General features: G+C 37.3%; 1 protein-coding gene across 1 annotated transcript; it reads left to right on the top strand.

Moving 5' to 3' along the window:
- The first annotated feature begins 6,652 nt into the window (after positions 1-6,652).
- Positions 6,653-8,534, top strand: nxnl2 (nucleoredoxin like 2). Its single transcript, XM_036529892.1, has 2 exons — positions 6,653-7,287; positions 8,155-8,534. The coding sequence occupies exons 1-2, from the start codon at positions 6,986-6,988 to the stop codon at positions 8,321-8,323; spliced, it is 471 nt and encodes a 156-aa protein (XP_036385785.1). The 5' UTR covers positions 6,653-6,985; the 3' UTR covers positions 8,324-8,534.
- Positions 8,535-12,569: the final 4,035 nt, after the last annotated feature.

Raw genomic sequence — 12,569 nt, 5'->3', positions numbered from 1 at the left:
TTTCATTTTGGGGCTTTTTTTTTCCCCTAAAAGAAAAAAAACATTGTTTCTCGTGTATGCTAATTGTGAAGTTCCTTTTTCTTTTGTTTGCCTTTCTAAATAAAAAAAAATATTTTTTATTTTATTTTTATATTATGCTCCATAGGATCAAACGCACTGGTGTTGTAAGTGGTGTGCCAACTAAAGGGCAGGTTGCCAGTGTTACACAGCATTTGAGGGATCATATCTTTTACAAAGAATATTGCTGTTCTTTGGAAACAGACAGAATTATTTTCTACGCATGTATCCTTTGAGTGCCATAGTTAAAAACCATATATACCCACGGAAAATGGCCTTATATGATTGGAAGAAAGTGTCTGTGTGTGTAAGGTGTGCGTGTGCGCACGCATGTGCATATGTGCGTGCGTGTGTGTGTGTGTGCGTGTATGCGTATGTGGTGTGTGTGTCTCATAGTTACTAGTTCCATATCAAAATAGATAATGTACATTTAAATACATTTTCAAAGTTACGATGAATGAAGAGAATTTTAAAAATGAAAATATGGTCCCTTTAAGATGCTGTTGCTCTTTTTTATTTTGTATAATACAGTGCAATTTGATGGTTACAAATTCATGTATAGTTGAAACGTCTTCATGTTCTCTTTTGCGTCTAGGTAAATGGCTTCTATTGGACCGCTTGTTCATTGTTTTGGAACAGTGTAGATAGTTCATGTTATTTGCATTTAGAAGTATAAACACACTTTAAAACCTGTTACTTAATTCTGTAAGTAATTTTTATAATTATTATGTAAGTCTATCCTTATAACATTTAAAAAAATAAAAACTTAATGTGGAATTATTTGATGTCGTTTTTTTCCGTTGTCTTTCCTCAAACTGGTCACTTGGTCATTTACCTGCCTTTTTTATCGTTTTTGTTTTTAAATTGATTCTGAGAAAATAAAGCAATGAAATACACCTCAGGGTTTGCTTCTGGCTGGCTAGGAATACAGCCAGGAGCAAAACCTGGCCATTGAAATTTATGAAAATTTGCCTTTCATTGCATATTTTTGTGTGTGTCCTGAAGATGTGACCCAACAAAATATGCAGGTACTGTCATGTCAAAACAAAATGCAAAAGTTAAATCCCACAATGAATGGTATCAGCCAAAATGACCCCCATTAGTTTTCTGGGAGGTATGGTGTGTGCCAAGGGTTATTTGATTAGCAGCTTGGACTTCCTGTTGGTTCATACTAAAATGCCTCAAAAATTTTGACTACTTGGTATTGTTGCATAAGTCCAGGACACTGATACATAATAATAATAATTCTCCATAGTCAAACACAATATTCCGTTTATCACGTGTTAACATGCACTGTAATTCTTGTTTAGGAATGTTTTTTCTCTCAATATTTTTATGTGTATCTCACAAGTACTTACCTGCTCTAAAATGATTTGTCACATTACTACACATAAGCAAAATATGCCCATTGGTTTACAGAAAGTAAATGGAAAATGTTGGTCCTAGCCAAACTGTTTATTTTGTTTTGTTTTGTTTTTTAATCAGGGCCTGTGCAAAATAGTGATCAACTTTATAAATCTCTCACTTTGTTGCAGACTGTTAGTTCCCAAATGCTTTTGAATGCAATTGGTTTACTAAGTGAGATTTCTGCCGTTGTAACATTTTTGAGATACTTCCAGTGGAAAAGGCCAGTATTTCACCCCATTATTTTATTTTCCACCACTCAATTTCCTGAAGGTATGTTCCCAGAAAAAAAAAATGAAGAAAATGCTTGCATGGTGTTCAAAGGTACTTGCAGGGAGTTTTGTCATCAATAAACTAGCTACAATTACAAGTAAACCCATTTTACAGCAAAAGCTGGCACTAGTGGGACATGTATTACATAATTCATATCTGATTAAAGATTAATTACTTTTGAAATAATATTTTACTGCTCATTTTATATTTTACATTTGCAGTTCTAACCAAACATATTCTATAAAGTGCTCTTGTCAGTGTTGTGTTTAACAAGTCAGCATACAAGTGTTTTATCATGGTTTCTGTGTGTTTGAGTATGACCAAAATTGCTTAAGCACACAGCTTTATCTTAGGGCATTGAAAAGCAATGACCTAAGATGACAACATGTCTACATATACAGGCATTGTGTTGTCTTAAATTATTTATTTACAATTTTACTATTTTCCCCCTTTTTATATGACGGAGTGAATTAGCACCCTCTAGCGGTAGTGAACCTTATAATTTGGTACTTTCACATCTAGTTCACAATACTTTCAGGTCAAAATAAAAGTGTGTTTACGTTCGTTATATGTGAATCCTTGACAGGGAAACGATAACCACGGTGTGAATTAGATCTTATCAATGGTTTTGATACAATTTTCAAACGTTTCTTGCAAAGTCCAATATCTCCACTCTAAAGCTTACAACATTAACAACCCCAACTTTTGAGTCAAATTTTAATGAGATTTTGCAGAACAAAATACAAGTACCAAAACACAAGCTCATTTCTAATTATAAGTTTCTAAATGTATCATTCCAGGCAAAATGATGTTAATGCAACATTTTAACATTGTTATTGCATTACAGATTAATGCAAAATAACCTCAATTTTTTTCTAATTGAAATTGACTGAAGGGTGTTCATTGTCCAAATATATTCACAAAACCAGCATATGAACAAATTGTACTAATTACACTGATTAATGCAACTCTTTAAAAAAGCAAAGACTTGCCTGTTGCCAGATGTACCAGTCAAACTTTACTGTTGCATTTCAATAATGCTAACACATACTGCTTACGCATACTGCCATTGCAGTCTCTCTGCCCTCTCCTTATTTCTCTTGAACAAGAATAAAAGGATATGCTGCATGTTGTGCTTTTTACAAAGGTGTCATTATGGTTGTGATTGTAATTGTGATTGTGGCATGGCTTACTGAATCCATTCCTTGGAGTATGTCACTGTCAGCAGTGACGTTTCTTTGAATCCTCCTGAGGTGAATAGCGTATTTGGCTTGAGCCATTCCATCTTGGCTTGAGCCATTCCATCTTATGCATTATAATAAGCTTACAGCCTATGCCTGTCATTACAGTCTTTTTCCATCCATAATGCTGAATACAGACTTGCAAAAGCAAACAATACCAGAGCGGAACCACTGTAAGCACTTTTTCAGCAACTGTTGTCATACATCACATAAATGCATGCTTATGTGTCATCCAGTACTGCATGGACTTTACTTTTCAGTTTTCTTTAGTAAACACACAGCTCAATCAAGAAAACAGTTGGCGTCTTTAAACTGGCTTGTACAGACTGCTGATAATGACAAGCCTGGTTTATTGTCCATTATTGTTGTTTTACTTTGTTGAGATTGCGGTACATGTTGCCTGTTGACCGTGACAACAGTCTTGTGCAGCCCGCTCTACAGTGTTACATACTGATACTCCATGCAGCCATTTATGCTGAGGAAGTGATGAAGTAATCACATGTTCTGCTGGTCTGCATTCTAACATGGAGAAGGACATTTGAGAGAATGAGCAGTACTTGCTACACTACCACAAGATGTAATACCTATGCATTTTGCCAAAGTGCCAATTAGCATTTGAAATGAGACCTCATGGAAGAAAATTGAGCTGGTGAAGGAGAAGCTGCTTTTTGTTTGTTAAGGTAAAGAAGTGTATACAGTGTACAAGGAGGGACAGGGAAACATAAGCAGACTGTTTGTTGCTAAATCCCATTACAAGATTACTGTTGGCAGTGCTGTCCGCTTGTACACTGACCCAGACATCTAAGAAATACATGCTGGCAAGTATTTAAGCTAGGTAGCATATTAAATACCATAAACACAGACTGAGAATACAAACAAAGCCAGAACAAATGTAGTTTGCAATGAAATTCAAGCCTGAAGGGTATGTCAGTGTGGCCTTTTGAAAAAAGCACAGGGGGATTTTGCTTGCCTAATGCTGAATTTGGAGGTGTTTGTAAAATCTGTGTCCCAGGGTAGCACCTAGGTTGTCATTTTACAGATTAATCATGCTTGGACCCAGCACCATGGGTTAAAAGAACTGTTGGAAGTCATAAATCAATATTAATGTGATGTACTGTGTACTTTAAGTCACCTTTTGTATATAGGGTTTATGCTGAGATTGGTTGGACTTAATGTGGGGGTCTAAAATGGTATGTAATCAGGTTTCATGGCGTATTTCCTCAACTGCACTCTGATTTGGTCGCCCATGTCTTTTGACCCGCATGTTTATTTTGTAATCAGTTTCTTTCAAATAAATACTACATTAGCTCAGCTTGTCTTATTATATTTCCAGAGAAAACAGAATAAATTCCTGAGAAACCATTTTACAATATGCATTTATTCAGGCATCTACTGTATATGTTATCATGTAAGAAATTAGAAGTAAACTATCGTTTTATGAAATTAGAAATAAAATTATATCCTTTTCAACATATGATATTAATGCTTTTTTTTCACTTTATATGTGTTTCACCACAGTTCACAAGTTGATCATTTCGCTTATCTGTGATTTTAAAGAGGTGATTTAAGTATGGTTATAGATAAGACCTGGAATGAGGGTTTCAAATATGACATCACTGTGTTTGGAATATTAAAATTTAGTTGTAGTGAATGGGCAATATAATAGATCTAGTGAATAAAATGCAAATAAACTGATATACTAGGATATACATAAATGCTTGCACAAAGAATTAGTCATACATTCAAAGAATCCACCATACGGAACCTATCGTTAAAGCCTGTCTTGCCTACCAGTCATAACCCACAGGGAGAAGACTAGAAGCTGCTCAGCATGGTAAAGCAGCACAGGATCACAGCCAGCTCCTGGGCATTGCTGCTCACATGATGGTTTCTAAGGGAGTGATTACATCAGTTTTGTCAAACAATTACTTGGGATATGAACGGGTGGACATACTGGCAGTAGACCTAGTAATCACATGTCTTTTGCTTAGACCCAGGGAAAATGTGTTTAGCTTATATCTATCTGATAGTCATTGAAGCATCTATGTACAAGGACTATGCCTTAGCTCAAGATTTTGTCCAATAGGTGCAGTTGCTTAACCATACTGCCAACACATGTAGAGCTCAGCATTCAGAAAAGAGCTGGCCAACTTGGACCATTGTTTACAAAATTTGATGCAAAGTGGGACAGCTCAAATCCAGTCTTCAAGGACTGAAGCCCATGTTTTTTTCATCCCAACACTCCAGCACTCACAACTGGAGAGGGTAATGAAACTGGTCTGGTAAAGACAGCATTTCATCTATTCAGGTGGTTAAATGCTCAGAAGACAAAAGATACAGCAGCACACAAAGAAACCGTTTAGAAGCTGTGGGATGAATGACAGTGAACACCTCACTCAGATATATACAATTTGGAGCATTCATTAATCACACCAATTTTTCCTTGCATACTCAGTTCAGTTGTGACCTAACAGGATCTTCACTTGAATGTCACCTTAGGTACACTTCTAGTCTGTTTATACCATTAGGTGGGAAGTAGTAAAGTTAATGTATTAGTAGGAATAATGGCCAGTGCCCCATCTCATGTGCACAGCTTATCAATAAACTAGGACACTTGCTCACCTCATGTATTGTTCTCCATTGTTATCCACAGCACCATTACAATGGGAGTAAAAAGAGCAGTAGGTTCATAGATGAGGTCAAACAGGTAAGCAAGACTGTATTCAATCATGTTGGAAAGCTTACCATTGCACAAAGTTACCATTAAGTACATGGATATGACAAGCCTACAAAAATGGGGACACCACAACGTCATGATACCATCAGGGTAATGCCACACCCCTACAGTTATGTCAACAGCACCAGAACCTGAAAGCAATCATTCAGTGCAATTGATCCACAGCCACCCGCGGTGATATAAAATAGCCAGATGTCATAGCTGATGCCATGCGAGGCCATCTTCACTAACACCGGGACAGACCTGTTTGTGCAATGTTGCGTCACAGGCTCAGGTCTTGCCACGTCAACAGCAAACAAAATTATCTTACACAGCCTCTGCTTTTTTGGTAAAACAGCAGAGAATACGGGTCCGAACAGAGAAGAATAATAATAAAATAAATCTCATGTATGTAACGTTCTGAATCTCAGCAAATTAAAAAAAAATACAGTACACCCTTGCTGGGAATACCACAACGCACTAATTCTATACAGTAAATAAAGTCAGGTACAAAAATTAAAATGGTAACGTTCAGCTCAACCTTTCAACAAAACGAACAGTTCTTTTCGGAAACCTTTGTGTCTACATCATTCATTCAACATGATACTTTAACCCAGATGGACCTGCTGTTCTAGACCTGCATTCAAAACCTGACATCCAGAAACATTTAGTCCGATCCGAACCCGAACGCTGTAACTCAGTTATAGGCCAGAACTGACCAGACCCCAACATCGCGCTCTGGTCGGGCTGAATGGCTTTGCTACCCAGGGGATGGGAATGTTAACTGACTCTCCACTAGCACTTGGGGGCAGTATCTACCACAGCAGAATGTTGTGTCAACGTAAAAAGAGAAAGTACGTCCCACTTACAGTTGAAAATGGGATTGGTCTAGTGTATTGCCAGTCAAGGACTTTGACCTCCCCCATCCAGCCGGCTAGCTGGCTAATAAGCGACATAAATTCTGGCTGAGATTGCAAAGATAACGACACCTTGATGTCGAGCTTGCTGCTCATATCTAACAATAACAGAAGCAGTAGTCGCTCCGGCAGGTGGCTCGGCAACTCACATCAATGCCTGGGAGAAAAACTGTTCGCTAGCTAGCGAGTTTTCAGGGGGTGTAACATCTAAACAGATAGCCAGCTAGCTTGCTAACAAACTTTTCTAATGTCAGTAATTACCTAGCCTATAGTTAGACAAAGAGTTCCGAATACTATAACGCTCTTACGTTAGCTAGGTGAGCTAACCTGAATTAATCACGAGAGCCACTGGACTACTGACACCTGCTTCTTCAAATATGGTTGAGGTGTTTTCGGGACGAACTCTTTTGAATAAAGAGGGCGAAATCGTTGACCCAGAGGAGGCTCTCAGAAACAAGGTAGTTGGTTTGTATTTCTCTGCCGGTTGGTGTCCTCCCTGCCGCGATTTCACCCCTATCTTGTGCGATTTCTACACGGACCTGGTAGAAGAGAATGACCCTCCAGCTCAATTTGAAATAGTCTTCATTTCATCCGACAAGTCCGCAGAAGACATGGTCGAGTACTATCATGACATGCACGGGGACTGGCTGGCCTTACCTTGGAATGATCCATACAAACAGTAGGTATCGAATTCTGAAGACGAATAGTCTTAAATTGTGACTCTTAGGTGCATGTATATGGCTATTACTTTCTTGGTATTTTCTAGTTAATTTGTTGCATTGAAAAGCTTAGCTTTTGAACGGAAGTAAAATATCCCAGCTACTTGCAGCTACTATATTTGTGACATTATTGCGACATGAGTAGATACACGTTTAGTAACTGGACAAAACTCCAATCAACAAATTCACAGGCGGCAAATTTCCACCTTTTGAATTCTTGGAGAAATGCATTGTAATGCCAATGTGCCAGTGCATTGACTGTTTTCGTGCATTTAGCTAGATATTTAATTCAAATCGTCAGGAGAAATAATTTTTGCTTTTCAAATACATGCAATATCAGTTAGTGTGTTCAATTAGTTAAATCATTATTGTCATTGATTTCTAATTCATGACAACTACTGGCGCTTAGCAGATGAACAACAGTGCAAACTTTTTTTTGCAATACCTGCTCCGTATCATTTGGTAGAACTCAACATGTGGGTCGTTCTTAGACAAGCGGCCGAGTATCCTTGAGGCTCATTGTAAGAGGTTTAAGGATCACCCTTCGCAGTCAGATTAAGTCTAAAAATAGAAGTAGTCTTAATGACCGCGTAGGATGTGCAGTTGAGTGGCCCTTCTCGAGTTTCTTGAGTATTGGCAGTGAAAAATGTCATTACCAATTGTCTTGATGAAATGTAATGCTAAAATATCCTTCAGAATTACTGTAAAGCCGTTGTTCATTTTAGCCATCCTTTTAAAGTTTAAACGTACAAGTGGACAACGGGTCGTATTGCCTGTATGTGGTATTTCGCATCGTTATGCAATGTTCTGTGTTCTTTTTTCCACAGTGAGTTAAAAACGAAGTATAACATCACAGCTGTACCAAAGCTAGTGATTGTGAAGGAAAATGGAGAGGTTATCACAGATAAAGGAAGAAAGCAAATCCGAGACCAAGGCCTTGCATGCTTCAGGAACTGGCTGGAGGTGGCAGAAATTTTCCAAAACTTTACGGACTAGGAAGGGATGGATTTTTCCAGTGCAGTAGGGTACCCATTTTCTATGCACAATAGCTTGCCATTGAATGTACGAGGTAGAAATATTTGTACATTTTGTAGCCTTTTTGTAATTTGGTTTATTTATTGTATACTGAACAAAACTAATGTATACTGAACTAAGCTTTTTTAGTTGCGTGTACCCCAACCCCCAGCACAATACTTTGCATTTAACCCCTTGCCACCTGTTGTGAATTTTACATTTTCATGAGTTTTCAACATGTCATTTCAAAATGTGAAGAGCAATGAAAAACCAATGTACGTGCTACATACATACATTTGTAACTTTTGTAACTTGACAAATTAGACAGATGAAATAGATGAAAAACTGTGAGGGGTGATGACAATAGGATTCCATTATAACCGTTTTTTCAAACTACAGAAGCCATGCGTTCCTTACATGCCGGTCCACCCAAGTTACAGAAACAGGTGATAGACCTGTATGCTTTGATTAATACCCACTATTCAACCTACCTTTAACCTCATTGGACACATGTTTCGTGTTTCATCTGTACCTGTAATTTCAAAGTGATGCACCAATGCATTACAGGACAGGACAGATGTACATAAACAAAAGAAAGTAAAAGTGTATGGGTCCACTGCCAGTCAAATTAATTGCTGTTCCTGGTACAGCTTAGGCAAGCTATAGTTTATTCACCTTCCTGGGGAAATTCAGTGGACAAATGAAGGCATGTCGGATGGACACATTTGTTTGGAGGTGTTTCAAAATTGCATATTTTTTCACAAAATATATGAAATTCCCTTTTGTAGCTTATAATGCTTTCAAAGCATAATTTGCTGTCATTGTACATGAAAACCAGAAATGTAAAAAGGTTGAGGGAATACTTTTCAATGCAGTGGGGACCTGTGTATTTTATGCTTACTTCCAGAAAAGATGTATTCAATTCGAACAAACAAGCTAACTTGAAAAGAAAAACATCAACAGCTTTCTGTGTTTCAAGGTGGGATATTTTTTATTCATTTATTTATTTATGCTGTACAGTTTTTGACTGTAGAATTCTATGCAGGCTCATTTTTTGAGTGTCAGTATAGGAAATGTGTGAAAGGAAATGAAATGCTCTTAAAATAAATAAACAAACACTGAATTTACACAGCTGAAATGTGGGTTTTGTTCCAGATATCCGGGGTTATTCAGTAGCATGACCTCAGTAGTGTGAATCCAAAATTCATTTAAGATGGGGTAATACTGTATGAATCATTTGAACTGGTCATCTGGAAGCGTTATCTGAATGTACAAACTGCTCTTTTGGTTTTTACAGTGGAAGTGTTAGGTTTATTATACTGATTCTGCCAATTTCTGTATTTGGCTAAACTCACCAGTTGAGATGAGGTGAAGTCTGACAAGCGCTGACTGAAATCTTTGCATAGAACCCCTAATTATTACAATGACATGTAGTTGTACATTCATGAATTTATACAGTGGAGATAGATCTTGTAAGCAATGTGGTAAGGGCTCATAAATATATCAATCAGAACGGTGTGGCTGCAGAAAAATAAAATTAAGTAGACAAATACAAATTAGATGATATTTTTTCCTATCTATGTAATCTGCTAAATGCCAACAATGTAATGTAATATATTTTACTTTTCAGATATTACCATTGATCATTAGGGCTATACCCTTGCTTTGATTTCTCTGAAAATCTTTAATCGAGAATGTTTGTCTGAAATTGCTTGTGTATAATCATGACATTTTTCACTCAGTATTGTCATCTGCATTTATATAATGTTGATATAATGACAAATGTTTGGTGAATAAGATAATGTTTCCTTCATTGGGTAAATGTGTGGTTTAATCATTTATATTGTCTGCTTTACTAAATGAGTGCTACAGTTAGAGTAAGTTTACTACTCCTGAGGTTGAGGGAATTGATGAAGATAGGAAATCTGAGTCCAGCAGTAGGTGTGGTTTTGTTTTGGAACAAGTCAATTCTCCAGTGTTCATTTAACACACTACAAGAAGTCCCAAATGAGTAGTCTTTTCTGTGAACAAGCTGACTGGTATTGCAGACAACCTTCTTAGAAAGGAGACAAGCTGTTACCTTAATGTTACACAACAATTTTGTAAGGCCATGCTTGCTCTATTTATTAAAGTTCGCATTCAGTCACTTTATAATTTCTTAGGCTTATTCCATACCTTATTCCATCATACCTCAAATGAAGAAGCAAGAGCACAGTCATAAATTGCTCTGTAGATACACAGGTTATGTGGTGACAAGTGTAAAGCAAAACAATAATATTGATTGCATCATCATTTCCATTTCTAGTACTGCACAACTGGTAAATAACACGAATGTTGCTGACAAATAATGTTTTTTTTTCATGATTCTCATTTAACACTCAGGAGAGGAGAGAGTGCCTTGTAGCTTAATTATTCCAATTGAGACTTGGTACATTACTCAATGAGAAAGCACAAACAATGAGAGGAAGCTCCTGTGAGAATAAGACCATGACCGAGCTTCTGGGCCAGCAAGCTTGCAATGCACAGAAGTAATCAGTGGCCATGCTTTGCTCATGAAACACATGGCCCTATGTATATTCCCCATTATGCACTGAAATTTATTTGACTGGATAGTGCTGCTGTTATTTACCATTTTTAAGAGTGAGGTGACTTTAGACTAGTGGGTGTTTCCCCCAATAATTATTGGCTATGGTTTAGCCCTGTAGCACTTCAGCAAACCCCCTCCCTCTCTCCCATTCTTTATTTATTTATGTGTAGATTTGGTATTGTCTTATAGAGATTGTGTGAACCTCATGTCCACAGCACTGACTCAATGTGTTTGAAACTGATCAGCAATGATGTCAACCAAGCTGAAAAGTGCAATATGTGACTTGCAGTTTTACGTGTTTTAATATTTCATGTTTGGTAGCATGTGTTAATGTGGCAAAAAGAAAAATGGTATTACAGTCATTCTCATTGAGAGATTTATATTAGATTAAACAACTATGTGACACCAGAACCCATAAGCCTTAAATCCTTAATAATGTCAGAAATGTGGAAAAGGATGCATCTATATGCCATTGAACCTTGGATCAACTTGTGGATGGCATTTGTTTCATGACCAAAAACATCTATAAAATTGAGTAACATCATTTGCCGAAGGACTGTGCAAGCTCAACAAATAGTTCTTTAAACATAGGCTAGTTATTAAGCACAACCCAGTTTGCTGCAGATTGTGCACTAAATCAAACCTATAAAAGTTCCACGTTCTTTGTGCAACAGCACCCATAATTGCTGTTTGTAAATATGCCCTCACATCTTGGCTAAATGTGTCTACATCAACATTTTCTTAGCTGCAAATGTCCAGAGTAAGCAAATATTGTTTAAGGTGACTGGAAGGGCTCCAGGCCTCATTTCTTTTGCATTCTGCATCAAAATAGTGGGGATATAGGTAACTAAAGGAATGCTTGCTAAAGAGGAAAATAATGACCGATGACTGATGTCTGATTGAAAGTATTTATCAGTATCTCCATACCTTGGGTGCAAATAGAATATTTGATGAGTTTGTATTTATGAGGAACATAATGTATCCATATCATTATGCTGTATAATATTGCTTCAAGAAATAATTTCACCTCTTTTTGTGGTAAATCGTGATCATGATTGATAATTCATTCTGATTTGCGATCTTTTGAGTGATGGATGGGGTGCAGGGGTGCAGTTAGGTAAATTAACCACAGGAGGGCACTGAATGTACATTTACATGTCAAATGCATCTCACACCAGTAGGAAGGGACCTGTCTCTGTCTTTTTTCTGTCTTCCTCTCTCTCATGGGATGCCTGTCATTAAAAAAACAATTTTTGTGCCAGTGGTCAATTCAATTACTGTTGTGAAACAGAGACAGCTGTATGCTCTTGGCTTTTAAACTGCTTGTAGAATTCTGAGAATAATCTCATCACATTCCAGTGTAACTGAAGTGGCGTTGTCATGCAGTCTGGCCATGATGGTCGTCAGTCTAGAGACTTGCCAGTGGCCAAACTCATTTCTGCCTTTCTCCATTTCCCTTCAGTACACAGTGCACAGTGCATAAGTTGCACTGTGCTTCAGATGCTGTTTTCTTATTAAATAAAGAGATGAACCTTCTTTAAAAATTAAAAGCACATAAAATTTTAATTGCACCCTCAAACTGAACTAGAGAATAGGTTACGTGAGGGTAATTTTCTCTCTGAGACAGAACCCAATGCCTTA

Source organism: Megalops cyprinoides, chromosome 5, assembly GCF_013368585.1.
Source record: "Megalops cyprinoides isolate fMegCyp1 chromosome 5, fMegCyp1.pri, whole genome shotgun sequence".
Lineage (NCBI taxonomy): Eukaryota > Metazoa > Chordata > Actinopteri > Elopiformes > Megalopidae > Megalops > Megalops cyprinoides.
The sequence above is the reverse complement of the archived record's forward strand: the minus strand, read 5'-3'. Positions and strand labels throughout refer to the sequence as shown.

What these genes read in the sequence shown, in the direction of transcription:
- nxnl2 (XM_036529892.1), top strand. Translation starts at nt 6,986, where the DNA reads ATGGTTGAGGTGTTTTCGGGACGAACTCTTTTGAATAAAGAGGGCGAA. An exon ending in TGGAATGATCCATACAAACA is followed by an intron (nt 7,288 to 8,154) that starts GTAGGTATCGAA and finishes TTTTTTCCACAG; the next exon opens with TGAGTTAAAAACGAAGTATA.